Raw genomic sequence first — 27,864 nt, 5'->3', positions numbered from 1 at the left:
CATGACTCACTGTATAAGTGCTTACTGCTAATTATTCCTCTTGATTTCTAGATGGAATTTTCTAAATTCCTCAGAACTCTGGTCTCAGTTCAGCTTGGTTTTAATCTCTTTAAACTCAGAGATTAAGGTTGTCTGAGACCCCAGGGCAATGTGGCAGGATGGTGTCACTGCGGATTGCACTGATTTGTGACTTCCCACACAGTTCTACACCCTCAGCTGCACCTGCTACATTGCCGCCTACAAAGGACAGTGTCCTGTTAGCGGGATTCATCTCTAAATTTCAAGTGAAGGAACACAGAGAGTGAAAATCCAAGTACAGCTGAGGGTTACAGGAGAAGTCTTGGATAAAGAGCACGAGGCTCTTATGCTGCCAGCTGGGTGCTTTTAAAACACTATCATCTTTCTTCTCATGCGCCTACCTCTAAGCATTCATGTTATCTACAGGCCAGAGTACCCACCATATTAATCACTGAGAGTTTGAAGACAAGGTGACACTAATGTTCTAACAGAAACTGAACTTTGCCCAATGCTGCTGCCAAGAAGAAGGTCTCATTTCAGCAGCTTAGTGACTGCAAGATGAAAAGACATTTTCTCTTGTGCTACTGCCACACACCACTGAAAAGAGTCAGTCCTTGTCCCTTTGCCTCCCACACCTTAGGTATTTATAGACATTGATCAGATTCCCTCTGAGACTTCTTTTCTCAAGGCTAAGAGTTCCTGTCTTTCATGGTGGGATCACCTAGGCCAAGGGGAGTGCAGAATGCAGGAGCTCTCCCTGGTCCACAGTACAAACACAGATGGTGTCCACAAGTTGGGCTGGCTGCTCAACCCCTTCTTCTCCTTTGTTCCCTGCTATCTGGAATACACATGTATCCCAGTAGATTGCTTCCTTGGCGGTCAGACTGGGTTCAAAGCCCTGTGTTGAACTGGAAATGCATATCTCTCTAAAACCACATTCAAGCCTGTAACACTTGTAATCTTGTACTTTTCCTGGAGTGGCCCAGGAACTCATTCAACTGGTCCACAGTGCCACAAGAGTCACCCCTTACCCATCCAAAGGACAGTTTCACGACCCAAACTTTGGAGTGGTTTTAACCCCAGTTTCACAGCTACGGGAGACAGATGATGTGATTTAGGACTACCCTTTGGCTTGATTTTTAGCTTTGACTCATTCCTGAGTCTTAACAATAAATTTGATTTTGTTTTAAACTATCTGACAGTTTCTTGCAATTGATAGATTTACTGGGACAAATGGAGACAGTAAATTTATGTTTCAGTAAGTGTTCTTGCAAATATTTTCTTGTCCTCTCAGACAGAGAAGATCAAGATGTTCTGTTGATTGACCCTCAGGTGGTGACTGACCAGTTGGGACTCCCTCCTACTTGCTCAGGACTTTTGAATTTGTTTTCATCTGGAACTCCAGTTCTATAAGCTTGTAAGCAGCATTCCTTTTATTGACAAAATATTGGAAATCCTCTGTGATAGAGGACTGAATTTTAATTTTTTTCTTAAGGTCACAATTAATCGTACTAAAAAATACAGATACTTTTAGACACTACTTACGCATTAACCAGTGGTCTTGTAAGTTGATGTTACTTTTCTTGTAAAGAAATTTATTTCACTTACATGTAGAAGTTATGCCATTACAAAGGCTATAAATAGCATTGCCTCATTCAAACATGCTGATATAATTTATTCTCAAGATCAAAATTATTGTAAGGGCAAACAGCAGTTTATCATTTTTATGCGGCTGGTTACACCCTGTTTCATAGGCAAAACAAGAAGCCATCGGTAAGACATCACACTCAATAAATCAGTGCATTTAGGTCTCAGGAGCATGATTCTGTTCTGACAATTCAGTGTCAGCTGTGCAGGGATTCAACTAGTTCAGCTCTGAACTTGTGGCAAGAGTAAAGAAAACCTGTTAGAGAAAGGAGTGGAAGAAGAAAGTTCACCTTCACAGACTCAGTGACTCAGGAGGACTGGAATAACTTTTTGAGTGGCAATAGCTTGATGGGGTGTTGGAGCCCCATGATTTATAAAATGGGAAAGCTGAGTGCTTGAGAAAAGGTGCCAAGATCTGTGGTTGCAAGAGACCAGCCAAGAAGTCTACAAATGGCCAAGTCTACAAAATCGTCAGCTTTAAGATTCTACTGCTTCACCAATGAGAATATGTCACACAGCTATTGGAATTTAAAAGTTATTTCTGTGCAGCTAAATCAATTTTGATAAGACAGAAAAGCACATAGCCCATAGGAGTTATTTGTTCAAGGCTTGGGAACCACTGCTGCAATGAAGAGATATCCGTGTCAGAAATGATACAGCGATGTTATGCATAACATTAGGCTCACATTCCATCTGGGAAAAGAAAAAAAAAAGTGTATTCAGCAATATATATACACACCAGCCATTCAGATAGACTAAGGCTGATACTCCTCGTCCTTATTCCAAACACTGTGGCTTAATAAATTAATAACAAGTGTTAAAGCAAACTGGTCTTGTCTAAGCTGATATAAAATCTTTTTTGAAAGAGGTGCCTACCTTGCATTTGGGTGTTGGCTCAGAGAACCTTATTCATCACAGACCGGAGAAAAGAAGTTGTACAAGACAATCTGAACCTTTATTTTCTGAACTCAGGCACTTAGTCATCAGTAATTATTTAGATTGGGTAAATGAGCCAAAACACTTCATAAAGCAATGTTTTTTTGTTTTTTTTTTTTTCTGTTCCTCTGTTATTGCATCTACTGCTTTCCCACAACCACTTTAATATTAAAGTGCTTCTGTTGGCATTGTGCCAGCCGAAGGAGAAACAATCTAGATGAGAGTAGGTATATGCCAATCACAACCATTGGGCTGTTCTACAAACAACAGAATTTCTGTTCTACAGGAATAAGCCACAGCAGCTCCTATCATCAGGCATCCACAGCCTTGAGATCTGTATGCACCGTGACAGTTCAAGGTTTCTGCATACAAAAACTCTGTTGGGCAGATCTTGAGATTGAGGGAGGAAGGGCTCTCTGCCAAATAAATAGATTATTTTTTTCCTGTAATAGGAAATAAAAAATGAGCCATTTAATGAAATGACTAAATGTAGAACTGGGTTGATCTGCTTGCTTGCAAACATCCTTGAAGACTATCTGTTAGCTCCAGCTAGGACAACGGTAGCTAGTATTTGGCTTTTGCACCAAATTATGAATGCAGTCTGAAAAAAGGGAAACACACAGCTTGATTTTCAGATCTCGTGGTGATATGTGAGCACTGGAATACTCTTTGTCCACATGCTGTACTGATATGCATTATTACAAACAGCCTTACTGTCCTATTGACTCCTACCTGCTGACATGGTCATCTCAGCTAGGAGCACTGCAGAGGCCTCTGTGCCTGCATTCCCATCCATTAGTAGAGCAAATGCTAACTGTCCCTGACAAATATCAACACTTCAAGTCTAACTTCTTCACTTCAGCATTATCCCCAAAGCTTCTTTCTCACCTTCTTTTTTCAGCCTCACTAAAGAAAACACTGAAATGTCTTTTGCAGCATCTTCAGTAATGTACAGGTTTCTTCTCAGTGGGAGATTTAGGCCTGTCACTTCCTCTGGCAGATTCAGGGGAGATGCAGGCCATTGTGCTCACAGCAGCATCTCACACAACTGTGTGAGTTTAGTAAAAAGGCTGAGGATGGAAACAAATTTGTGAGCCTCCAGCACAGTTTTGATCTATGTCAAAATCAGCCCAGCAGTGTGTGTGTCTAACCTAGAGGTTTGCATTCTACCTTTAGGAGGGACCAGGGCTGAGAGCTGCTGGTGACTACAGCACCTGTGACTGACTCCTCTACATCCAGGGGATGCTTTAAATCCCATCTGTGTTTGAAATCATAGTATCATGGAATCACAGAATGGCTTGGGTTGGAAGGTACCTTAAAGCCCACCCATTTGCAATGCCTTGCTAAGGGCAGGGCTGTAGTGCATTAGTAAAAATAGTTACTTGGAATTAAAGAGGATCAGTAGGCAGAATGCTCTCTCTGTGTTACTTGATATTTCTGTCACTGTTGCAGATAACATCACATGAGTGGGTTCAGAAAGCCCAGGTTCAAACTGTTCTTACACATTTACAGTGATGGAGAGTCCCCTCTGTCCTGAAAGTCTTCTGGTGCTTCACTAAGACAAAAGCTTCTCCTGGGGCAATTTATATTTGATTCTTATGCGATTTTCCAGTTGATGTCCAATCTGATCATAATCAGAAGATCACCTTCCTTAAATGTAGAAAGCATATGGTAGGATAAAACATAGTCAGAGGATTGCTTACTTGCTGAACCAGAGTACAGATATTTCCCAGAGTTTACACAGTTTTCTGGGTAAAGGAATAGGCTAAGTGAGAAAGACTCTTCTTTGAGAAGAGTTAAAAATAAGCAAGAATAAGAGAACAGGATGAGTTAAAGTTATCCATCTGTTACCCAGCAACAGTATATGACTGTCACACTCACAGGGACAGGCTTCTTCTGCCTATGCTAATCTTTTTTGGGTTGATCTTTTCTGCAATGAAATGTGCATTCAGCTTTTCTCCTCCTGCTCAGCCACATCAGAAGCACCATGATAGATGCACTTCACCGTGCCTTTATCCGATGCTGGTGAAAAGACCTGGAATGAGTACCTCCACAAGGAGACATCTACTAAAAAGTGGTGGACTTGACCTCAGCTCCTCTTCAGTTCAATGCAGATAAAGTTCATGTAAGTTCCTTATCTCAAGCAAGAGCTGACACCTAACCAGCGCAGGGGATGAGGGCTGGTTTGGATCACTATTTTAAGGCTTAGCATGCCTAAATCCTATTTTAGCTCTGGCTCAAAATACATCCCGCCAACTTGCAAGAGTGTTTGTTTTGGCTCTTGTTCCACAGTCACCACCATCTCTAGGTTATGGAAGAAGACATCCGTGGATACAGGTCCAGCTCAGCAGTTGGAGCTGCATTACCCCCAAGCTGCCTTACTTGGAGAGCTCAACTTGGATATGACCCACACTGCATTGTTGCAAATATGCACAAAACTCCCCCAAGTACTCCTTGAGTTGCTCTCTGCTTGGGAAATCATAGTATTTCAGTCCTTGTCCTCTGGTGCTCCTGCAAAGCTTTGCAAGTGCTGGGGTTTCCCATGGTCACAGTCCTTCCTTGAACAACTTTTGCAGAAAGACTGTTTTAAATTGGTGGCAGCTCTGTGTTCTGAGTAGTATTGTCAATACCTGCATAATGCCCAACTCAACCATGAATATTTCTAGAAATGACTAGATATGAGCAGTGAGTCATTCCAAGCAAGAATGAGTAGCATACTGGCATGTCATCTCTCCTGGGAAGTGGTGTTCATTGTATGGATCAGAGAAGTGGCAAGGGACTCATCCTGACTCCTTCCACGTGCACAGCCATACCTGTGTAATGTCACTAAGAGGGTTTGTTACGGCACTGTAGTTGTGCCCTGACTCTGTATGTGTACAACAGTAATACCACGGATGTTTCAGAGCAGTGATGGTGTCACAACATCCATCATTCCAGTCTTCTGCCCCTCTCTGTACAAGTGCAGGTTTGATCCTGGGCCTTCCTCCCACCACTCCTTCCTGCCTTCAAGGCAATCATCCCTAATTATTTATTTTTTCCTGATAAAGAAGGAGAGGCTGAAGCAGGGTATATCTTTGCCTGACTGGACCTGCCCCACCTGCCCCAAACCACCTCCTTCCCTTAGCTTGGTACCAGAGAAAAACTGGTGCACACATGGAAAGAGAAGTGCCAGTGCAGCTGGACTCCCAGGACAAGTGTGGTGATGGATGGATGAGGTGATTCAAACTGTTTCAGAATTTTTTCCTTTGCAGTTCTTGCCAGAATTACTGGTGACACATTTTAATTCCAACAGGGTGCCATTTGCCCATGGTGCAGCTTTCTGGTCAATCCTGCCCCATGACAGAGCAGTCAAGAGGTCAGCAGTGTACCTACATGGCTCACATGTGACATAAGGAAAAAGTGTGTGGAGCAGAGGTTCCTGCTGGGGGCAGATCTTTCATGATGTTATTGAGGGAAAATTGTGGTAGGAAGGTATGGGCCTGCATGCCACGGTCAATACAACTCTGCTGCTATTTTCCTCCCTGGACAATTATCCCACAGTGAATTTCTGAGTCACAGGATGGCATCCCATCAGATCAAATCATTTGCTCAGTGATGGAACAAACTAATGTGCAAGCTTGAAATGGAGAGCTGTCTCTGTTTGCTCAGCTGACAGCAGTGCAGCAGTTGCTATTTCCATTGCAACCCCTCAGAGCAAAAAAGGAGAATATGCAGCAACCAGCAAAAGAAAATAGAGACGTTCCGTATTACTCTTTCAACTAAATATGACCAAATGCAGGCAGACAGCTCTCTGCCCTCACTTCCCCGAGTGCAGAACGTTTGCTTTATCCACTGATGCAACAGATTACTAAATAATAGACAAACCTGATATGAACTCTCCCACATATCTCTGTGCCTGTGCTTACATGAGAAGACTCTTGTTGAATTTTTTGCTTGATTTTAACAGCATTACTACCAGTAATATGCCACTGCCCTCTGCTGGAAAAACCTGTGCAATCGTGCCAGGCAAGTGGAAAGAAAACCAGACTGGAATTCAAAAAATGCATAATGTTACTTCATTTGGATCTGAATTGCAACATAACAGGGACAGCGAGAGCCCCAGTGACTGTGAGCTGCACTGCTCAGCCACAGTCCTCTTCTTCCTCTCCTGAGAAATGTCAAAAGGGAAAAAGAAATGGCAGTGGAGGGACACATCTGAGTAAAGTTAAAAGCATTTGCTCATTTTTTTTTCCCACACCTTGCATATGGATTTTCAGAACTCTTTTCTAGCTAAAGCTGTGTTTTTCAGAACTCTTACTAGAATAGCCTGTATACTAAATGCCCAGTTTAGTGGCTTGGAGTCTGTGGCTGACTGATCCATGCTGAAGATTGAAGGTGGCATTGATTTTCTGGGGCAAGTATGTCAACTAACACTCCTTGTGAAAACTGTATAATTAAAACTGCTTTCAGACAGCACTGGTTATACAGTCTGTATGGACACCACCAAAAAATGCACTCTTCTTGAATACTGAATGTGGGATTAATGAAAGAACAATGGCAGCAGTGGATTTGAGCAAGCAGGTGTATCTGAGAAAAGGGTGTCTTTCAATAAAAGTTTTCCAGGATTTGTTTTTCTGTTTCAGATGCAATGCTTGGAGCTTCTCATGCTGATTTCTTATCATGGGAGGCATTAGGGTATCCTGAATTACTGAAATACTGTTGTTATATCAGCCTCCAAGCATGGAGCTGCTGCCTTGAACAATCATGGCAAGTCTTCAGCTTAAACCTGAAGAGTGAAAATATATTTGCTTTGATTTACAAGTGCACATAAAACCATGGTAGTTTATTTCATCTTCTCCATTAGCCTACATCCATCACTGCTCAAGGTAACTAACACATCCTGGGGAGAGGACAAGAAACGATGTGAAAAGCACAAGAAAATGCTAAGCAGGCTTTGACAGACTTCCTTTTCCTTTTCCTTTTCCTTTTCCTTTTCCTTTTCCTTTTCCTTTTCCTTTTCCTTTTCCTTTTCCTTTTCCTTTTCCTTTTCCTTTTCCTTTTCCTTTTCCTTTTCCTTTTCCTTTCACATTCCCATTTTTCCTTTTCCTTGATTTCATTTTCCTTAACCTTTTTTTTTTTTTCTTTTTTTTTTTTTTTTCCCCTTTTCTTGCACTGCAGCAAATGTATGTCCTGAGGATGAGAGTGCCAAGGCAGGGCCAGGAGCATTCCAAATTATATGGAACAAGTAGACAAAGATTGGCTAAGGAGAGGGAAAAGCTTCTTCAGCACAGCAGTGCTCCTCAGACTGGTTTGCATGACTGATTTACATGACCTTCTAAGACCTTTGCCTCATTTTCTGACCCACATATGGTCATACATCTTCATATACAAAAAATGTGAAACAAATCTTTGTAACACCTCCATGAATGACACTGATGTCCTGTAAGTTGGTAGCTATCCTTATGGTTACATAGACATGTCTGAATATAGATCAGCCTCTCAAAAGGAACAAAATGAAGTGGCATTTTATGTAACCGAATGGGTTACAGTAGGAAGCTGTTAACAGTAGAGGACTAAAATAAAATTGTTCTTGATACTTAAAAAGTGATGAAATGAGGAGAAAAATAAATCCACCCTCAAATGCTGCAAATCACTTTTACAAGTTTTGTATCTGCCAAAATCCCACTTGAAAAAACCCGGACTTCTTCTCTCAGAGGGCCCTCCCACACCATTCAAATCACAGAGAGCCCAAGGCAGTGTTCACTGTCCACAAACATGCATGGATATGCTGCCCATGGGCACACTATGCATCCATATTGATAGTATGTGTTTTGCTTTCATTGCCTTTTATAAAGACTATTACTGAAATTTCAAATACTGTGCATTTCTGGGGCAAGGTTTAAGTACAAGGAGAGTAACAGGGGAGCAGTTCTGACATGTTTCACTGAGTTTCCATGTTCTTTAGGTGTAAATATTTAAAGGTAGGACATTAGAGAGTTGCATTTAATGTTTTTATATTAGTGTGCATATTTAATTGATCAGCTGACTACAGCATTATAACAGCAATTAGTCAAAATGTGATTACAGATTAAATCACATTATTCATAATGAAGGACTAAATTTATCTGGAAAGAAGCATATGAATAGAAAGAACTCCTAGTTTTCAATTACTCTTTTGTATTACTTTTCACAGCCTATTTTCTCTTACCTTGATATTCCTTTCTTGCTATGACGCAAGTTCTACCATAAGTAAATGAACTCACCAAACTTTCTGATCACTCACTGGATCTGGCATCTACTTATTAACAAAAAGGAAAAGTATATTCTGCAGAATGCATTCCTCTTCTAAAATGGAGTTATTCTTGCATATTTATTTCCACCATTTTGGCTAGACACGTATCTATCTCACATGTTTAATAAATACAAGATTATTTTTCAGAATTCCACTGAGTAATTTTTGCCATTAAACATTAAAAAAAAGAAAAAAAAGAGAAAAGAAAAAAATCCAACCATTCACTACTAAAAGAAAACTTTAATTATTTGGTACACTAACATCAAGAATGTTTACTTGAAAATGTTTCTTTCCACTTTAGTCCATCTTCAAAACTGTTACACTATATTCCACTGACTAGTATTACAAATTATGTTGATGTTTCCTCATACAGAACTACAGTAATTTTTTCACAAAATGTTTGGAAAAAAATAAAAGAAATTATTATTTCACTCTTTCTCTATGGTGAAGCAGAAGCGAAACAATAACAGATGTAACAGAGCTAAGTATATTTGACATTTTTAACCTCACAAATAAATAAATATGTACAAGGGAGGTTACAGTATGTCAACTAAAAAGTAGAAGTTTTACATTGAACTGGAAGCATTCCAGAGCATCTAACTGACACAGATAGTTTAAGATTACTACATGGTAGTAAAAGAAAAGAGAAAATCTTATTTCAGAAAAAAAATATAGTAGCTGTACATTAAACTGATAGTTAGATTAGAGTTCAGTCAGGATATTGGTTTCTTATTATATTTTACTAATCCATTGTTTTTTATTATTCCTCTTTTTTTTTTTTTTTCAGGAATGTTTTATTTTCCTTCTTTTCACTTCTGAACACCTTAATCAGGTAGAAATCTCACAGTAAGCTCATATGTGAACACTATTACCTACAGTAGTTAAGCAAATGGGATGATATATAAATTCAGTAAATGCTTGTACATAATCTCTTCCTACATAATTTCCTCTTTCAAAGATATCTGACACATTCATCCTTACTAATAATTACATGTTAAATGTATAAGGTTGACTTTCATTCATACCACCATGTAAGTAAATGTTTGCAGTTAGGAGACTGAGGTTTTGTTAAGGTGTGTGTAGCAACAGCAGTGTTTCTGGACAGAATACAGTTAGGACATACTCCTCCTGCAAGGTGTTTGCAGCCAGGGAAAATACTCCATTTGTGCGGTCACAGCATTAAAAGATCTCTGCACACAAAGATGCGTGCAAAGAGCAGAGAGAAGCACAAATTCACATCCCTAATCGCTGAGTATTCACCTGCTTAGCAACAGAACATCTTACAGAGTGACTTTCTGTCATTTTCCCAATGCAGCTAAATAAGTATTTGCCTAAAAATACATTGGTAAAAAGAAGTCTTTATATATATATATTAAAACAATCAAACAAAAAAACAAAAACAGAAAGGAAGGAAGGAAGGAAGGAAGGAAGGAAGGAAGGAAGAGAGAGAGAGAGAGAAAGAAAGAGAGAAAGAAAGAGAGAAAAAGAAAGAAAGAAAGAAAGAAAGAAAGAAAGAAAGAAAGAAAGAAAGAAAGAAAGAAAGAAAGAAAGAAAGAAAGAAAGAAAGAAAGAAAGAAAGAAAGAAAGAAAGAAAGAAAGAAAGAAAGAAAGAAAGAAAGAAAGAAAGAAAGAAAGAAAGAAAGAAAGAAAGAAAGAAAGAAAGAAAGAAAGAAAGAAAGAAAGTTTCCACTAGGAGACATTCTCCTCTGAAATCAGTAATTGAGAACACCTTTGAAGTTCTGGCCCATTCTTTCTGTGACATGTGCAATAACAACTTTTACAACACCTGGCAAGGAGTGAGACATGCTTCATGTACTTTTGGCAGACGTGTTCACAAGCTAACATGTCACAAATCTATATACCTTAAAACGAGTAAGCATTTTATGCTCTTGTCTGTTGTCTGCACATATAGTGAGATCAGTGTAATGACATACACAGTACAGCAATGCCAAAATTCCTTCTTGTTGCCTCAACACTTTAAAATTTGTGCCTCCAACAACTTCAAGCCAATCAGCCAATGCAGGGGCAGGAGAGGGATACTGATACTGACTGTGTCATGTGCCCAGAATGATGTCATGTATTTATTACTGGTAAATGTAACTCAGGTTATGCTAATGTTGCAAAGCCATCTGATGGAGATGCCTATACATACAGCATATCTGAAGTAGAGAGACTGGCAAATGAACCTATGGGATCACAGAATATTAAGCGTATTCAAGTTTACCACTGTTTGCCTTTCTTAGATTGTCTGTAGTACACACTGTTTCCTCTGTAATATTGACTGAGTGCATATTATAAAAGTATGTGTGGAAAGAAATCTAAATATGTATTTATACATTTATATATAGCTTTTTCTGTTTTGTTTAGCAAAAAATAAGACTGCACACACTGGTACAAACATGGCATAATAAAAGTTGCAATGGGAGATACTGCTTTTCCTACATGCTGATCATTAAACATTGAAAGATGATTTTGTGCAAACTTTGGATTTACCTTGTTCTGCACCAATGCAGATGTATGCTGCCATACATATCTCATAGGCTTAAAATTTGCAGAAGATTTACTAACAGCCTACAGGTCTTCCTCATGCAGCAGATCTATGTAGTAAGAGTGTTTATATGTATTTGTTTTCAGAATAGCCTGAATTTACAGAACTAGGTCTATTCAGTAAAAAAATGTTTTTTAAAAATCCCTATAAGACTGGTCTTAGTGTTTTATTCACTTACAAAAACAAACAAACAAACAAACAAACAAAAAAAACCCCAAAAAAACAGGAAGCATCAGACAGTCAGTAAGGAGAAAATAAGGAGAATCTAACAAGTGCTGTAGGAAAATTCATGTTTTTCAAAAGAAATAGACCATAAGTATACTATTAGGTAAGAGCTTGTCTGTACTGCATGACATGTCTGCTATTTTCTCCAGGAGTCAGGATATGTGTCTGTTCAGACTGTATCATTTGGAGTTATGCTTATGGCTCTTCTTCTGTCTTAAAAAAAATATTTATATGATTAACTGTCCTGGTGCCATGTTGGTGGGCACACTCTGTAAAACAGCTCAATATCATGGCAAAAAATTGTCCTTTCCTACAATAGGAATAAGGTAGAGAAATTGGTCCACAAGTGGAATCTGTTTATAAGGTAACATTATAAACTGGAAAAATTAACAGGGCAGATCACATTGTATGATATTCAGTATTCTTCATTCTGGGCAGATGTTTTGGCTTCATTTAGTTTGAAGAATTCAGAAGTCCATTTAAAACTTTGTGCTGTGACTGAATGTGTCAGACATGATGATATTTTTATAAAAGTTATCAGAGTGAGGATTGCAGTATCCTTTGACCTTGTCAATAACCTGGTGGACAGGGATGATTGATGTCTGCTCTCCATCCTCTTGGGCAAATTTTGAAGATGGCTTGTCAACAAAAATATTCTCTAGGAAGAGGAAAAAGAAACAAGAAGTTAGAGCTTCTTAAGCAAACTCATATTTTAAGAGGTGTGTCACTCCCACATGGATATGCCTTCAATTGCCTCTACTGCTGAAAGAAATTACTGCCCTTGAAGCCAGCATGTAACATTTTTGGCTTGGCATTACTTCTTCTAACTTCTTTTCCAATGTCTGTTTTGGTGATCAGGCTTCTCAGGTCTCTCTCAAAATTATCTCACTATCCCTTTGCCTAAAGTTCTGTCACTGCCCATTCATATGTTAATTTAGTTGTTAATCTTACAAAGTACTAGAAAGAGAGGGATGTCCATAAAATATGGCATCTCCATTTAATAAAGTACTGAAAAATGACCTTAAGTGGTTTTAATTACTTCACTTGTGGAAGTTATAATCTATGCATAGGAATAATTGCAGAATGTAATATATGACTTACTCTTAAATCAGATAACCAGAACCAAAACTGGACTATACTTTGCATTTACATAGAATAAAGTTGTATTTTCCATAAAAAAAGGACAGTATAGATTGAACAACTGTAGGGATCAAAAGATGCAGAAAATCCACATCCTTTCAAAGTTTATGTGCTACATGCCAATGGAGGAGTTTAAGAAAAATAAGGAATAAAATATTTTCCAGTAAGGCAGTTTCCAGCAGGGTAGGGGAAATCTTCAGAGGCTAACAGAATTGCTATTCAGAGGATGGGCAGTAGGTAGAGCTCAAGTAATAAGCAATGAGGAACTGAGATTGTAACTTATTTTCTCAAGAACACTGCCTTAATGAGCTTTCTTATCTCTTCCACTGTAGTGAGTACGGCTGGAGGTAACTCTCAACACAGGCAAGGCCTGGGCCATCATAAACCAATAGCAAAATGAAGGATTCTGTCTAGCAGTGTGTTCTACAAGTGGAATTTTTGATGGCTGATTAGAAGACCTAGGTGAAATCACCCTCAAAAATTCCTCAGTAAAAGATCATTTAAAAACACAGCACACAATTTAAAATTAGATTTCACACCATACTTGTCTTCTATATAAACAAATTATTATTGAAAAACAAACAGGAAAGAAGATATCCCATACAGAAGTCATGATATCAAACCATAAGGAATTTTTCAGTATAATGAATTGCATGAAAGAGAAATGGATGGCAGAGCAAGAAATCAAAACAGCCTCGCTCATTACAAAAAGAAACAGGCACGTTCAGGCATATCAGAATGATTTTTTCAAAGCACGCAAGAATGTCCATGAACTGCAGCAAGTAACTCCATGTCCAATAGTGAACTGCTGGGTACTGTGTGCCTCTCAAGTGTATGTATTTACAAGCCAATGGTACTATATTTTGGAATTCTTCTATATATTGAGTAACATTACAAAGATTAAAAATTTAAATCTTAGTTGTTAGAGAAAGTTTTTAAAACTCCTGGAAGTTCCACCCTCCACATACCACCCCCTCACAGGACACCATTACATTGTTAAACAGCTATTTCCTTATGAAATCCACTTGCATGGGAATTATGTAAATTCTTTGAAAACAGTGGAACCCTTATTTTTTTAAGATTCCCATCCGTTCCCTTCCTTTCTGTTCCGTTCCGTTCCGTTCCCTTCCCTTCACGTCTCACCCCTTCATGCCCCTTCATGCCCCTTCACACCTCTTCCCTTCATGCCCCTTCCCCTCCCTTCCCCTCTCTTCCCCTCCCTTTCTCCTCTGTCCTCCTCTATTCCCTTTTCCTTCCTTCCTTCCTTCCTTCCTTCCTTCCTTCCTTCCTTCCTTCCTTCCTTCCTTCCTTCCTTCCTTCCTTCCTTCCTTCCTTCCTTCCTTCCTTCCTTCCTTCCTTCCTTCCTTCCTTCCTTCCTTCCTTCCTTCCTTCCTCCCTTCCTCCCTTCCTCCCTTCCTCCCTTCCTCCCTTCCTCCCTTCCTCCCTTCCTCCCTTCCTCCCTTCCTCCCTTCCTCCCTTCCTCCCTTCCTCCCTTCCTCCCTTCCTCCCTTCCTCCCTTCCTCCCTTCCTCCCTTCCTCCCTTCCTCCCTTCCTCCCTTCCTCCCTTCCTCCCTTCCTCCCTTCCTCCCTTCCAGAATGAACTTCAATACAGAGTTAAAAAGAAGTAAACAAAGAAGCAAACTTGAGTTGTACCACCAAATTCCATGCAGAACTAATTTTAACTTCTAATTTGTGGAAACATTGTATACAATATTTACATACTATCTACAACAAGTTTGCATTAGGCTCATAGACAGCAATGTCACATGGTGCAAAAGTGATTTCCTTTTTCTGCCACAAGTGTTACAAAATGTGCTTTCTGAATTCAACTGGCAATTTGCAGTACAACTTTCAGAGTTCCATAGTTAGTCATTCCAATTCATTTTGGGTGGCTGGATAGGAAAGAACAGTGACTTCTAGTCATTCTAAAATCCGTAATGGCCTCTGACGAGATACACTGTATAATTCCTATTTTTAATACAATTCTTTTTTTAAATCTTCAGATTTTTTTCTAAGTATGTCTCAGGTTGTTTTTGCTTTTTAATACATGCTTTGTGTATGGTTCTTCAATGCTTGACCTTCTTTCCCCAGAGTATAGTACACAAACATTAATATCAGGACATGGTCTGTTTTCTACAAGAGCATCTTCCAAATGCTTCATGCACAATGCAGAGTACAGAAATTCAGAGTCTGAAGCACGCTTATCTTTTGATTCAGCATCAGTGACGCAAGATGTAACAGTGAGAAACAAGCAGTGATTCTGATAAGCAAAGTCCTTAGTGCCAATTAGGACATCATGCAAATGGCAGCCCTCCACCCTGTCCAAACCATGCATCTGACAAAAGCAGTTCTCACTTTACCTGTAACACTCCATCACTGGTGAGGAAAGGGCCTTAGAAGACATTATCTATACCACAAACACATGAATGCCTGTGTCAGTTCCAGGATGCACATTACAACCATATTAGCAAGAGCTACCAAGGCATGTAGCTATTACATTATTTAACTGCAATGTAGCTAAGACATCAAACAAATAATTTTAGCGGTACTGAAAATGAGAACTATGCGCCTTATTTTCTATTATTTTAGAATTGTGAGAAGATACATTGGTATTTAAAAACTTAACTTCAGAAAAAAATATTGAAATATATAAAATAAAATACAATAAAATGTGTATTTTTGGTGTTCAAAGTAAAACGTAAGGAAATTAAAAAATATTGAGAAAACTGTGGTATTCCCTTAACATCTACTAAACAATCACAAGCTACAGAACAGGCTACGATTACAGTACTAACTGTAATCTGCTTCAGGATATAATTTATGCATGGGATTAAGCTCACTACTTTTGAAGAAAGTGCATGATTGTGCTCCTAAGTTTCTTCAAACTTAATTCTTGTCTGGAACTGCTTTAATGTCTGGCTTCAAAACTGCACTGCAAAAACTCCAGGAGTAAATCACCTTGGTAGTCAGACCAATTAAAAGCCCTGAGCCCAGGAGAAAACAACTATCTGCAATGATGAGGGCCTATTTATTGATTCTACATGAGTACCAATGGGAACTCTCTGTTGGCAGACCCAAAGATATTTTGCAGCAGCAAGGGCACGGTGCTCACCTCCTCAGTCATGTCAGACAAGTCCACAGGAACATCTGAGGTAGGGAATGCAATCTATTGCTATTAAGTTCATAGTATAGATTTCTAGACAAAAATTGTTGTGTGCCTAACGGAACCAGGAAATGATCATCAATAAAAATAGGATACTTTCTGGAGAGTATGCTATGTAAATAGAAGGAAGACTGGAACATCGGAAATGAGATATTGGGAACTTCCAGTAAATTCATATAATTCATTTCTAGAAAAGTGCTAGTAACATACAATTTAAAACAAGAAAATAAATCCCCTTGGGTTAAATATGTATGTAGATTTTATTTCTGCTACATTTTAGGAGAGGATTCTGTGCTAATTTTATGTAACTATGAGATAAGATGACATGAGTTAACAAAAACTCAGTAACAAAAAAAAACTTAAATAGTATTTCATAAGATATTTAGGTGATTTTTTGAAATAGTTTGATACAAGCAAACAAACTTGCAAATCATTCTAGCTCCTCTCTTTTTGTGTTCCTTTAGAGTGTCCTTAAAATAAGCACATTTTTACAGCATGAGTGGAATACTGATGCCTTTTATTACATACACTGCTGACGTCTGAATAGATAAGCAGTAAATACTGCATGCTATTTCTAGGACGGAAAAACTGTGTGTACTCTGGGAAAGCATTATTAATTTCCAAGCAGCTTCCACTTGTTTCTTTACCCATGAATGTGTTACAGTCAAATGGAAGCAGTTTTGCTGAGTGAATCAACTGAGGACTTGGATTTGGAATACTTGATTCCTATTTCCAACTGTGCTGCTAGCTTGCATGATACCTTGGATAACAAGCGTCATCCCTCTGTGCTTTGGTTACTATGTGTTTACAAAAGGATAACAGAAGTTCTCTTCTTTTATTCAGAAAGGGGAAAGTACTACAGAAAAAAACTGAAACATACTCAGATCAGAACTATACGTGAGTTGTATTGCTTATTTAGTTAAGATTCTTATTAAACAGTAACACGTATATTAAAAACACTGCAATAATAAAAATTAGTGATTTTTTCTCACATTAATCTTTGTGTAATCTAGTGTACCTTTAACACAAAAGTAAGTATCCACAGATCTACTGTGTACAGTACAAGAACTCACCTGTATGGCTACTTCGTTTGCAGTATGTATTTGTTGTAGATTTGGATTTGGATGTTAAGTACGTTGAATTGGAGCCAATGGAACTAGATGATAGGGATTTCCCAAGATTATCAGAACTCTTCTTTATGATATTTGTTGCTGTCTTGCTCCAATCTGAAAATGATTGAAAAGTTTAACATGGATGACTACTATCAGTAATCGTACTAAATGCCTAATGTATTCAATTACATACATTTCAAGCATTAGATGCATTAGAAGCATTTACAGTGGTCTTACTGTTTGAGGGACTGATCTGCTGAAGTAGATAATACACAAGCAATTTGTTCTCGTTGTTACAGAGTTTTGCATATTGTTGCACCATTAATTACAATGAATAATAATGGTCACACAGTATACCAAATTTTGGCACAACCATTAACAGTATAGGTTCTTGTGTTGGAGGACCTTCAGAAATTAAATGAATTAACTAACATAAAGAAAATTATTGGTGAAAAATGACAATGAAAATCTTGTCATATGTTTCCCAATACCAGTATCCCTCAGAATAAATGAACTACTATTTCTGCATCATATACTTGCAGGTAGATACGAGTAGTTTCACACAGTGATCTTGGTTATCATTCTAATTCACTATATATACTACAGTGAAAATCACAGAAGGCATATAATTAACATTGTCTGCTTTAGCTCTGACTTAAATCCAGAGAAAGCTTTTACCCTAAAACATTGCTACAGTGTATAAGTTACGACTTCTCTGATTTAGCAATGGCACTCTTGCAGTGTTTGTTTCTTTGCTTAACCATAACATGCCCTAAAGTTCACTTCAATCAGATAAGAATGCAGGATCACATTTGGCTCACTGCTCTGTCTGCAAACCCTGTCAGATTCACAGAGAATAAAACCAACCAGACGTGATGGCCTGGCTGCAATGACAGTGCATTAATTACATCACAGACATACTGGAATCCTTCAGGTTCTTATTTCTATCATCTCCACAGGCTGCCCAACAGCAGCATAAAAATCTGGAAATAATTTGGTCTATCTGTGTTTTCCAGTTCAGAAGTTACAACCCGAACCACATGGAAACTGAACATAAGAAATAATTTGGATGTCTGTTCAGAATGAATTCATTTTTCCTAGTTTGTATTAACTCTTTGAAATCATGACTCAGACCTTTTTACTGTAATGAAAGCATAAAAGTTTCATAGTTTACAAGTTTACACTGAGAATGCATCTCCTAAACAAAACTGAACATGGCAAAGCTAAACTCTTGATGGCAAGGCATTTGCTTATAACTTTGAAACATCGTATGGATATCAAGACAGGAAGGACACTGAAGAAGTTGGAGCACTGCAGTAACTCAGGATGGGCTGGTTTACCTCAACAGGCAAGGAGCTCATGCCACTTTATTTATTGGATCCCCGTCACTGAGCAAGAATTGTGCAGTCCAAAACTATGAAATCATATATAGCAAAGGAGGACACAGGAGTCTAACATCATCCAAGATGGCCAAAGGTTCAGGAGACACTCTGCGGTGCCCAAAAAAAATGCTGCAAAGGATGGCTCTCCTTCCATACAGATAAAGATGAACATCACTTCTGGAACCTAACCTGATTTCTGCAACAGGAATTTCCTACTTCTGAGTTTCTGCTGCTCTCTCTCATTAACATGGTGAAGGTCAGAACAGTTTCAAATAACTTTTTAGAATCAATCTTCCATCAATCCAATAGTCAACAATTTAGTCATCATAATTTAATTAGCAGGGAAAAAGGATTAATATTAGTTTCTGAATGACAGAATTTGATTGTTCGGACCTTTATTCATTTTTTTTAAGGCTCCAGAAGGCCTTCCAAAACCATTTGTGTAGCACTACAAAATTCACCAGTTACTTTCGGTGGAAAACTGAAAGAAAAGTTTTGAGATTTTTTATGAAGTGACATTTGAAAAATCCTTTGGCAATTGTTGTTTTTGAAGTGGAGTGATATCCTATGATTAATCTATTTTTCAACATCTCTGGTTTATACAGTATTATATTAAAAACAACATAGCAAGCTGGTTGCTTGGACTTTTCCAGACTACTGCATAAAACAAGTACTCATGACTTGTTTTTACCTGAATTGTCTGCCAGTCGGAATCTGCCGCAACATAGATGTCTCCTCCATTGTTTTTGCACGTTTTCTTTCATTGCACAGTGGAATACAAATATAAATAAACCTTCAACAAAAGCAAATAAAACATGTATTCTAAATGGATAAGTAAATTGTCTAAAATCTGATAACAAAAGATTATGAAGTACAAGCAAAAACAAATCTTGTCATCTATCCACATGCCTCATTTAATATGTTTGGGAATTAATTAAAGCTTTCCCATCCTCTTGCTGCTATACAAGTGTCTGGTGTATCAGAAGAGAGAGATGAGAGCCCTTTAATTGACATTCATATTCAGCTGATTCATACTCAGCTCTCTGTGGATCTTTTAATTATGTTTTGGCTTAGATGTAAACCATTAAATGTTTTGTCTTTGAAGTAGACATAAACTTTGCACTCAATGGGACTGCAAGAACCAGACTGCAAAGTAAATACAGACTCTGTTTTGTTAGCAAGAAGATATTTCACCTCCTCCCATTCTATATCCACAGTACTGTGGGCTGTGTACATTCATAACCCGAAATCCTGAAGTTGGCACTTAAGCATGCTCTCGGATTTACATGTATCACATGAATGTACTTGAAATGATTATGAGAATGGTAAGAATATGTTTGCAAGTACTAATTAGATGTGCAGATACTTTTGAACAAAATTACCTGTTTTTTGCATGCAACTGCAATAAAAGAATTTAAGAATATTTTTGTAGTTTTCACTTTTTTAAGAAATAAAGCTATTTACATTCAAGATAGAAGACGGGCATCTACCATAGGGTAAATAGGTGTCCAGTAGGTCATAAGGTATAAGTTAATCATCCTACAGAGATATTTTGGAGCTAAATATAGCACTTGGACATCTCTTGTGCTCTTGGCACCCTCAGGCACCAGCTGTGGAATCTTCCATCCTACCCTGTCCTGGTCTGTTCTCATTCTACTCTTATTCCCTGGGAGCCAGCCAACATAAGGCTGAATATCTGATGACAAATGTTACTACCAAATCCCACATGATTATATCTTAAAGGCAAGTAAATGCAAAAAATAAATCAATTAGGCAACATAATTAACTGCCATCCTCAAAGACTGCTCCTTTAAGACGTTCACAGAATCACAGAATGGCTCGGGTTGGAAGGGACCTCAAGGGTCATGAAGCTCCAACACTCCCTGCCACAGGCAGGGCGACCAACCTCCCCGTTTAATACTACACCAGGCTGCCCAGGGCCCCATCCAATCTGGCCTTGAACACCTCTAGGGATGGGACATCCACAACCTCTCTGGGCAGCCTGTTCCAGCACCTCATCATTCTCATAGTAAAGAACTTCCCCCTAACATCCAACCTAAATCTTCCCTCCCTCCAATTAAAAGTATTTCCCCTTATCCTGCAGTTATCTACCCTTTCAAAGAGTTGATTCCCCTCCTGTTTATAGCCTCTCTTTAGGTATTGAAAGGCTGCAGTGAGGATACCCTGCGCCCTTTTCTCCAGGCTGAACAAGTCCAGCTCTCTCAGCCTGTCTTGCAGGAGAAGTGCTCCAGTCCCCTGATCATCTCTGTGGCCCTCCTCTGGACTCCTCTCCAACATATGTTAATGGCCCACTAAGTTTCAGCTAGTAAGAATGCAATGGCAGGATATAGGTTGGAAAAGCAGATCTGGTACATAAAGTTATCCTATTTCCTCCAAAATGCTGAGGTAATTTTGGTTGGTCATTGAATGTTGGTCATTGAATTTTGGGTGTATTTGCTTATGGCATTCAGGCCAGGCTGAGACCACCTAGGTTAGAGAACCAAGACAGTTAACTTTGCTAACATTTTGCATTAATGAAAAATGTCAAAAGAAAAATGAGAAGAACAATGTAAGGAAGGTACCTTAATGCATAAAACATGCAAGCTCTGTCCAAATCTGTTTATTGTGTTTGCAGTTAGTAAGATATTTCTGTGTGCGTTTTGTTTAAGCACAGAGTAATTCCAACACAATCTCTAGCAGTCTTTACTTGCTCAGAGAGGTGCAGCTGTTTGTACCCTAAGTACTTCTTAGGACTTCTGCATTACTACCAACTTATTAAACTGATATTTAATTAAATTGTGGTGAATATTTGGAACATTTTGAATGGTTAAAAAAGAAAATGCCAATGTCTAGAGCATTACAGAACAAATGCACTACATTATGTACTTTGCCTTTGCCCTGTCTGGGCTTGGTCTCTGAAATGTTTTTCTCTGTATTTCATTATTCATTAAGTTTACAATGTGCTTTAGTAACACAGCTTTGGTTTTGTTTCCCAGAGACAAATCAGACCCTAGGCTTGGCTCTAGCTTGGCCCTAACTTGAAAGTATTTGGCTTGCCCAGGCATATATAAAACGAGCAGCCAAAAAAGAGATGTTCCCAGATTTTTTACTCTAAGTGTCAAAGAGAGAAAAATCATTTCCTATGTAGATGTAATAGCAAAGTACAGTAACACAGTAGTTGCAGCACTGTACTGTTTTCACTGCCAGTGCACAGACAACTAGGTCAATGGAGGCTTCTGGTACAGCTTAAAACACTAGCACAGCTTTCATAAACATGTGAGAGAAAATAGACATATTTATGGAAGGCTCAGTAATTAAGCTCATACTAATAATGATGGAAGACCTCCACACTGAATTATTTTTGGATGCTAGAAAATGCTTCCTGATGCAAATGCTTAATTTTCCTTCTGCGCTATTTTATCCTCTTACTTCTAGGTAGATGCGTGCTGCACCAGTTACTGGTGATTTGAGATGTTCTTTTCCTGGTTTCTTTAGCTTTGCCTAAAGCTAAAGACACAGCAATAAGCATTAAGCAATAAGATACAGGATTATTATCTTCCTATGCTTGTTATGACCTGTATGAATGTATACTATGCCATCTTTGCTACAGCAATCCATCAAAAGCATATCTCTCATCTTCTTGTGTTTACTTCTCAGGGTTTTTGGTTTCATCTTCTGACCTACTGTTTTTCCATTTGACAGTGCTATTACCCCACAGAGACTTAAGCAGTGGTGGTCAACCTTGTGTGCACTCTGCACGCACATGCTTAATTGATTGCACTGGAAAATCTGGTTAAAGAATACTTGCTGAATTTGATCCTTGGCATGCTCTTCAGAGTTTTAATCTTTTTTTCATGTTCTTCCCATGCTTTTAATCTCTCTAGGCCTTTCTGAATTTCTGACACAGACACATTACAGCAAATATCTCATTATGTGCCTGGGGGAGTATTAGACTTTGGCCACTGGAAAAAAAGTCTTTAGTAAGAACACCACATTCAAACAATTTTTGCCATTTTGCCTAGCCTTTCAGGTTGAAACTGAACCAAAACAAAACTGACAACATCATTCTCTTTTCACGAAAGCTCAATAAATCTTTTTAGTGCAGTAAATATGTCTCTACCCTAACAGATAAAAACCACATAGTGTTACATTAAGTACTCCATTAAGGGAAGCTATTTTGCTGACCTTGGGAAATTATGTATTTTTTTATCTCAGTGTTTGTGTGGCATAACACATGCTCCTCCAATGACATCCTTGGGTTTACTTTTTGTTTTGCCTTTTTTCTTTTTCCCTGAGTAAACTAATATTTTTCATTTTAATATGTGTGTGGTTCAACACGTACCCCTCCAGTGACCTTTGTGGGTTCTCCATATGCTTTTGTTCTTCTGTATTAATGAGTAGCAGAGATGGAGATTTTTACATCATTTGGTACAGAGTAAATCAGCTCTGAACTGAAATTCTTCTGAATGGCAACAATATGATTCTGTAAACTATAATTGATTGCAATTTATAGCATTTTTCAGAAGAATTAACCACACTGGAAAAGTAAAATACTCAAAACTTCAGCAAAAGTAAACACAAAAACCCGCCTACAACAGTCACTGGATTTTCCTTGAGGAACCAAATAATATAATTTATCTCTGTGCCATCTCTCCACATTGACACAGGACTAGATTTTTCCTTATGAGCTTCTCATGGCTTAATAAAATAGTTATGAGCCTTACAAATTCCCTACAGGAAAAAATATAGGAAAGAGACTTCCTATATTTGTTGTAATCAATGAAAGGAAATGTTGAAGGTCATACAGAATCTATCAGCAGAAATCACTGCAGACTGTTAGCTAGGAATAGCACTATTTATAATACTGTGCATTTTATTTAAAAGGCCTTGAAATGTTAATTGATCTAACAAAGACCTTCAACCCATATGTTGTAGGTACAAGTGTTCTACAAAACAGTAAACTAATGATGTTTCAGTACCAGGGTAAGATCCAGAGAACTTGGGTCTGAGTTCCCTAGATGGATCACTGGATGTAAGATCTCCCAGAACAGCAATGGCTCAAGTATTGTTTGTTCACAAGAAAGAGAAATTCTGCTTACCTTGAAGTGAATTGAAAATGGAAAAGAGGTATAAGAAGGGCAGAGTTAAGGGACCCCAGGCGAAAAAGGCAAAGCCCCATGTCATGCCCAAGAGGAAGGTCAGGCTGACCACACTACGGAGATTCCTCAGGATCTCTTCCTTTAGAGTTCGATTAGTTCTTTTCCCATTCCTCCCACAGATCTGCACCATCACTACTACAAACATGGCAACATTCAAGAGAAACATGATTCCAAAGTATCCAGCACCAGTCACATAAAAGACAACCTTATTCTTGATCCAACAGCTGTAAAAAAAAAGTACAATCATTTTTAGGTAGCACATAACATCATTTATTCAACTACAAGGAAAATCTGTCTACATATGGTTTCTCTTCTGCAGAGCTATAATTTCAAATGAAAAATTTCAAATTTCAAGTGAATTATTTGAAATTCTTTGCACTTTGGACTAAAAAATTTAGGAGACAATTTTGTCCATTTTGCTTGTTTTATTCACATATGAGTTTTCCAAAGCTATCTGGATAATGCTTTTTCTTTTCTCCATGCTGAATGCTAAATTGTAAAAGATTGTAAATACTTACAAGTCGTCCCCTTGCCCAGTAGCATCTCTGCCATACAATTCTTTGCCATAAACGTGACTTGCATTTTTATTTGTGCTCGCCAAAACAATTGCTATCACTAGAGCTGGCAAACCTGTAATACAAGAACACTGTAGTTTGCTCTCAAATCTCTTGAACTTTCAAGATTACCGTGCAAAGCTAAATTATCAATGTTTCCAACAGTAGTGCTTTAGTAAAGAGTATCACAAGGTAGCTCTATGTCAGAAAACTACATAAAACTACTTAATGTCCTTTCTTTAAGTTAGAAAATGCTATATTAGGATGTGACAAGGTATTTCTCTCAAAGAACTTGCACCCAGGCTCTCATAATGAAGAAAGGAGACTAACAAATTACTGAAACAATAAGATCAAAGAAGAGTTGGGATTGGGATATTTTTGGAGCGATTTCTTTCCAGGGATGTTGATGTCATTTAAGAAGGATGAGAAACCGGGGAACATGAACTCAAACCTGTAATTTCTGCTCTGCTTCTCTCAGCTGAAAATATCTTCATGTTTTCTAAAACATTAGATGCCCTTAACTTCAACACCAACCAAAAAAAAAAAAAAAAAAAAAAAGAAAAAGAAGACTATTTCTGTTTTATTAATATAGTAAAAAGAATATTTTGGGAAAATAATAAGAAAATAATAATGTGGAAAAGAACTATGCGTAGAAGGAGAGAAGGAGATACAGCTCACATGGAGCAAATGCACATTTCCTGACATGCCTTATTTACATGCCTTATTCCTGCAATGACAAAACAGATTCAAAGGGGGAAGAGGTTAATTTGCTTTTCCTACCACTCAGTCCATGTCCTCTGCTAATGTTGCCAAAAAGGATGCTAGTAGCCGATGGAAAGACATCAATTACCAGCTGGACTGAGGTCAGTGCTCTAGTCATGAGGTTAATGGTTTTGTATTGTACTGTATTATTTCAAACACAATATGTGCTTTCAGACAGAAAGCACAGATTCCTGATATAAAAAAAATGAAGAATAAAAGCCTTTCTGCCTGAGCCTTACAATTATTTTTCAGTATTACATTTTCCAATTCGGTCCTTCAGTGTATGCTTCTTAGGGCAGGAAGAATTTCTCTGTTGTTTAAAAACTGCTGAAGTTCAGGAAAGTTTGATCACTTCTGATTCCGCCATATATTTTTGGCAAGAAACTGCAGGCTCAACTGAGATCTTCTTGAAAGTCAGTGTGAAGATATGAATTTATTTTGTGCCACAGTTTTCTGTCTCTGATATGGCAGGAACATGCTGGCTTCTTTGGAAACACTAGTGTATCTGGTCTCTCTGCTTCTCCTGAGGCAGAGATTGCCAGTTCCAGTGTGTTTTCACTGAACCATCCACAGGAACTCTGGTCTCCGTGACAGAGTCCTCAGCTGGATGTGTGCCAGCACCTCAGGGTGAGGGAAGGAAACTTTAGACTGATTTTGATTCTGTTTTGTATCTGTGACATTGGTCTGCTAAAAAATATCATTTCAAAAAGCACACTGTAAAAACTGCTTCTATGGAACTCACCCCAGCCAATGATGCAGAACTTGAGTATGTATCTCCGTATGTAGGTGTTGAACACTTTCACTAGAGCGATGTACATATGAACGGCTTCTAGTCCCATCCATGTAAAGGTGGCCAAAAGAAAATAGTGTAAAAGTACAGCAACGGCTATGCAGAGGCCATCTATGTCAAACGATGCAATCCAACCATCAAGCAAGAAAGTCAAGTTCAGAAAGAGCAGAGCTGTGCTCAAATTCATTAGGATTTTGGAAGGATAATCTCTTCTTAGCTTCCTAGTGAGAGAAATACAGAAGCATAAGATTAATTGGTTCCAACTACCCAAGGGAAAGTCAGCACTTTTTTGGGCCCTTAATGAGCTACTTAATTGTCAAAATATTTTATCAACTCATTTATTTGCATTAGCAAATCTTCAAATTAAACATAATGCATTGTGTTGTGTACCTAAAATAAAGACAGAAAAAAATTAACAGCAAACTCTCAAAATATAGTTGGCCAGAGGTCTAATTACTTCATATATTAATATCTGCAACTTTTTGGAATATATCATCCAGACCAATATATCCTGGTTTCTTCTGTTACTGGTGCTGTTGTCAGGGATTTTTTGTTTGTTTGTTTTTGCTTGCTTGTTTGTTTCTTTCTTTTTGTAACTGAAACGCATTGAAATGTACGAACTGTGGGGCAATTTCTGCCATCTTGGACAAAAACACTATACCTTAGGTAATGCAATAGCAATGCAATTATTAGAGATTTATTTAGAACTATTTTTGAAGATCTCAGAAGCCCCCTATTTTTTCCCTCAGAAAACTATCCTTTAGTAGAATGGCAGGATGGTTGCTTTGCATTGAGGTGACTTCGTTTTCTCTTTTGACTGTTCATAAAGCTGCATTATTTCAAAACCCTTGCATTTCCTATAGTGCTTTGTTAAAAGTGCTGAATAACTTGGCTTCATGGCTGGTTTTTTTTTTTTTTTTTTTTTTTTTTTTGTCGTTGTTTTTGTTTTGTTTTGTTTTATTTCCTCACAGAAAGCCTGGCTGTGAGTTTTATAATATAGATCTATTTTGGACCTAGAGAATATCATACTCATGAGAGAGTATATTGGGTCCCACGAACCTTGTTGCCTTGCCTGAGGAACATAGCATATTTAAAGCAGGAGAGAATATGAACCTAAGCTTCTTGAAATAAATAAATAAATAAACAAACAAACAAATAAATAAATAAATAAATCTACTTCCATATTTGTGCTCAGAATTTGTTTTTTTTTGAATGCTTTCCTTCCTATGCAAGAAATAATACGAAAAACATATAGCTAATTTATTTTATCACATAAGTGTACTTCATTTGTGTTTGTTTTTTTTTTTTTTACAGCACTAGTACTCACTCAAATGCAATGTATGTCAGAAGAGTTGCAGCTGAAAATATAGCAGATATCCCACAGCCTATGTAAGTGATGAAAGTGAGGATCTTGGTATTCTGTGGGTCTATTTCTGTAGTGGTTCCCTGAAGGTCCTATGGGAGACAGAAAGAAGAGGCGTCAGTTGCAGCACAACACTCTTGGTAATTAGTCAAGTGAAACTTGGAAACACTTTGGCAATAACAACATAACTTGATGTCAGGGTTCATGTTTACCGAGAATACTTAGTTTATAGTTGTTACACCTCTCACTTCCTTCCCACTGTTCTTGAAAACATTGTGCTGTGAGAATTATAAATGCTTGTTTCAGCAGATAGACAGAGCTTGATGATGCTCCTTACAATTCAGTACCAGGAATTTCCATGTCCTTCTGTGGAAAAAATCTTCCCAGATAAAATATATATTTCTTAATTTCTGTTGCTTATGCACAACTCTCTTTAAGAAGATACGAATGTTGAACATCTATTGAAAAAGTAATCTAAAAATTGTTCATAATGAAATGCACAATGTTCTGGGGAGTTTTTGACATCATTTCTTATTATTAGAAGAGCTCATAAGAATCAATTTACCTAGTTGTCTATAGGTGAAACCAAGGGCAAGATATTGTTCTTTGCATTTATGGTCTGTTTTGACATGCAAACTACAGTTATATATAGAATTGCTCAGAAAAATAGTGACAACATTTCAAAAAAAGATTGGAAATGAAGTAGGAACATTCTGGGGATTTTTTTTTTCCAGTTCTCTGTCCAACTGTAATTGCCACATAGTCCTGTCTGAGAATAAATGCCAGGGTTATTT

At 37.9% G+C, this 27,864-nt stretch overlaps 1 protein-coding gene and 1 long non-coding RNA gene across 5 annotated transcripts in view; both read right to left on the bottom strand.

The window, feature by feature from the left end:
* Nucleotides 1-1,592: 1,592 nt before the first annotated feature.
* On the bottom strand, nucleotides 1,593-5,632 carry LOC128077004 (uncharacterized). The gene is made up of 2 exons (XR_008204772.1): nucleotides 4,112-5,632; nucleotides 1,593-2,358 (listed from the first exon to the last, which is right to left on the bottom strand). It is a non-coding gene; the product is annotated as an uncharacterized LOC128077004 (long non-coding RNA).
* Nucleotides 5,633-9,092: 3,460 nt separating this feature from the next.
* Nucleotides 9,093-27,864, bottom strand: part of ADGRG6 (adhesion G protein-coupled receptor G6) — a 110,619-nt gene continuing 91,847 nt past the window's right edge. For 3 of the 4 annotated variants that reach the window (XM_052675599.1, XM_052675615.1, XM_052675606.1), the window contains 7 exons: nucleotides 27,035-27,162; nucleotides 25,660-25,928; nucleotides 24,120-24,231; nucleotides 23,542-23,825; nucleotides 19,134-19,235; nucleotides 17,022-17,174; nucleotides 9,093-12,303 (listed from right to left, as the gene is read on the bottom strand). In XM_052675599.1, the coding sequence (XP_052531559.1) occupies nucleotides 12,125-12,303; nucleotides 17,022-17,174; nucleotides 19,134-19,235; nucleotides 23,542-23,825; nucleotides 24,120-24,231; nucleotides 25,660-25,928; nucleotides 27,035-27,162 (1,227 nt within the window). In that variant the 3' untranslated portion in view covers nucleotides 9,093-12,124. Of the gene's footprint in view, nucleotides 12,304-15,145; nucleotides 15,193-17,021; nucleotides 17,175-19,133; nucleotides 19,236-23,541; nucleotides 23,826-24,119; nucleotides 24,232-25,659; nucleotides 25,929-27,034; nucleotides 27,163-27,864 lie in introns of all 4 variants that reach the window. The other variant, XM_052675622.1, reaches the window with a different exon arrangement.

Source organism: Tympanuchus pallidicinctus, unplaced genomic scaffold (assembly GCF_026119805.1).
Source record: "Tympanuchus pallidicinctus isolate F22 unplaced genomic scaffold, pur_lepc_1.0 scaffold1, whole genome shotgun sequence".
Lineage (NCBI taxonomy): Eukaryota > Metazoa > Chordata > Aves > Galliformes > Phasianidae > Tympanuchus > Tympanuchus pallidicinctus.
This window is presented reverse-complemented; position numbering and strand designations above follow the sequence as displayed.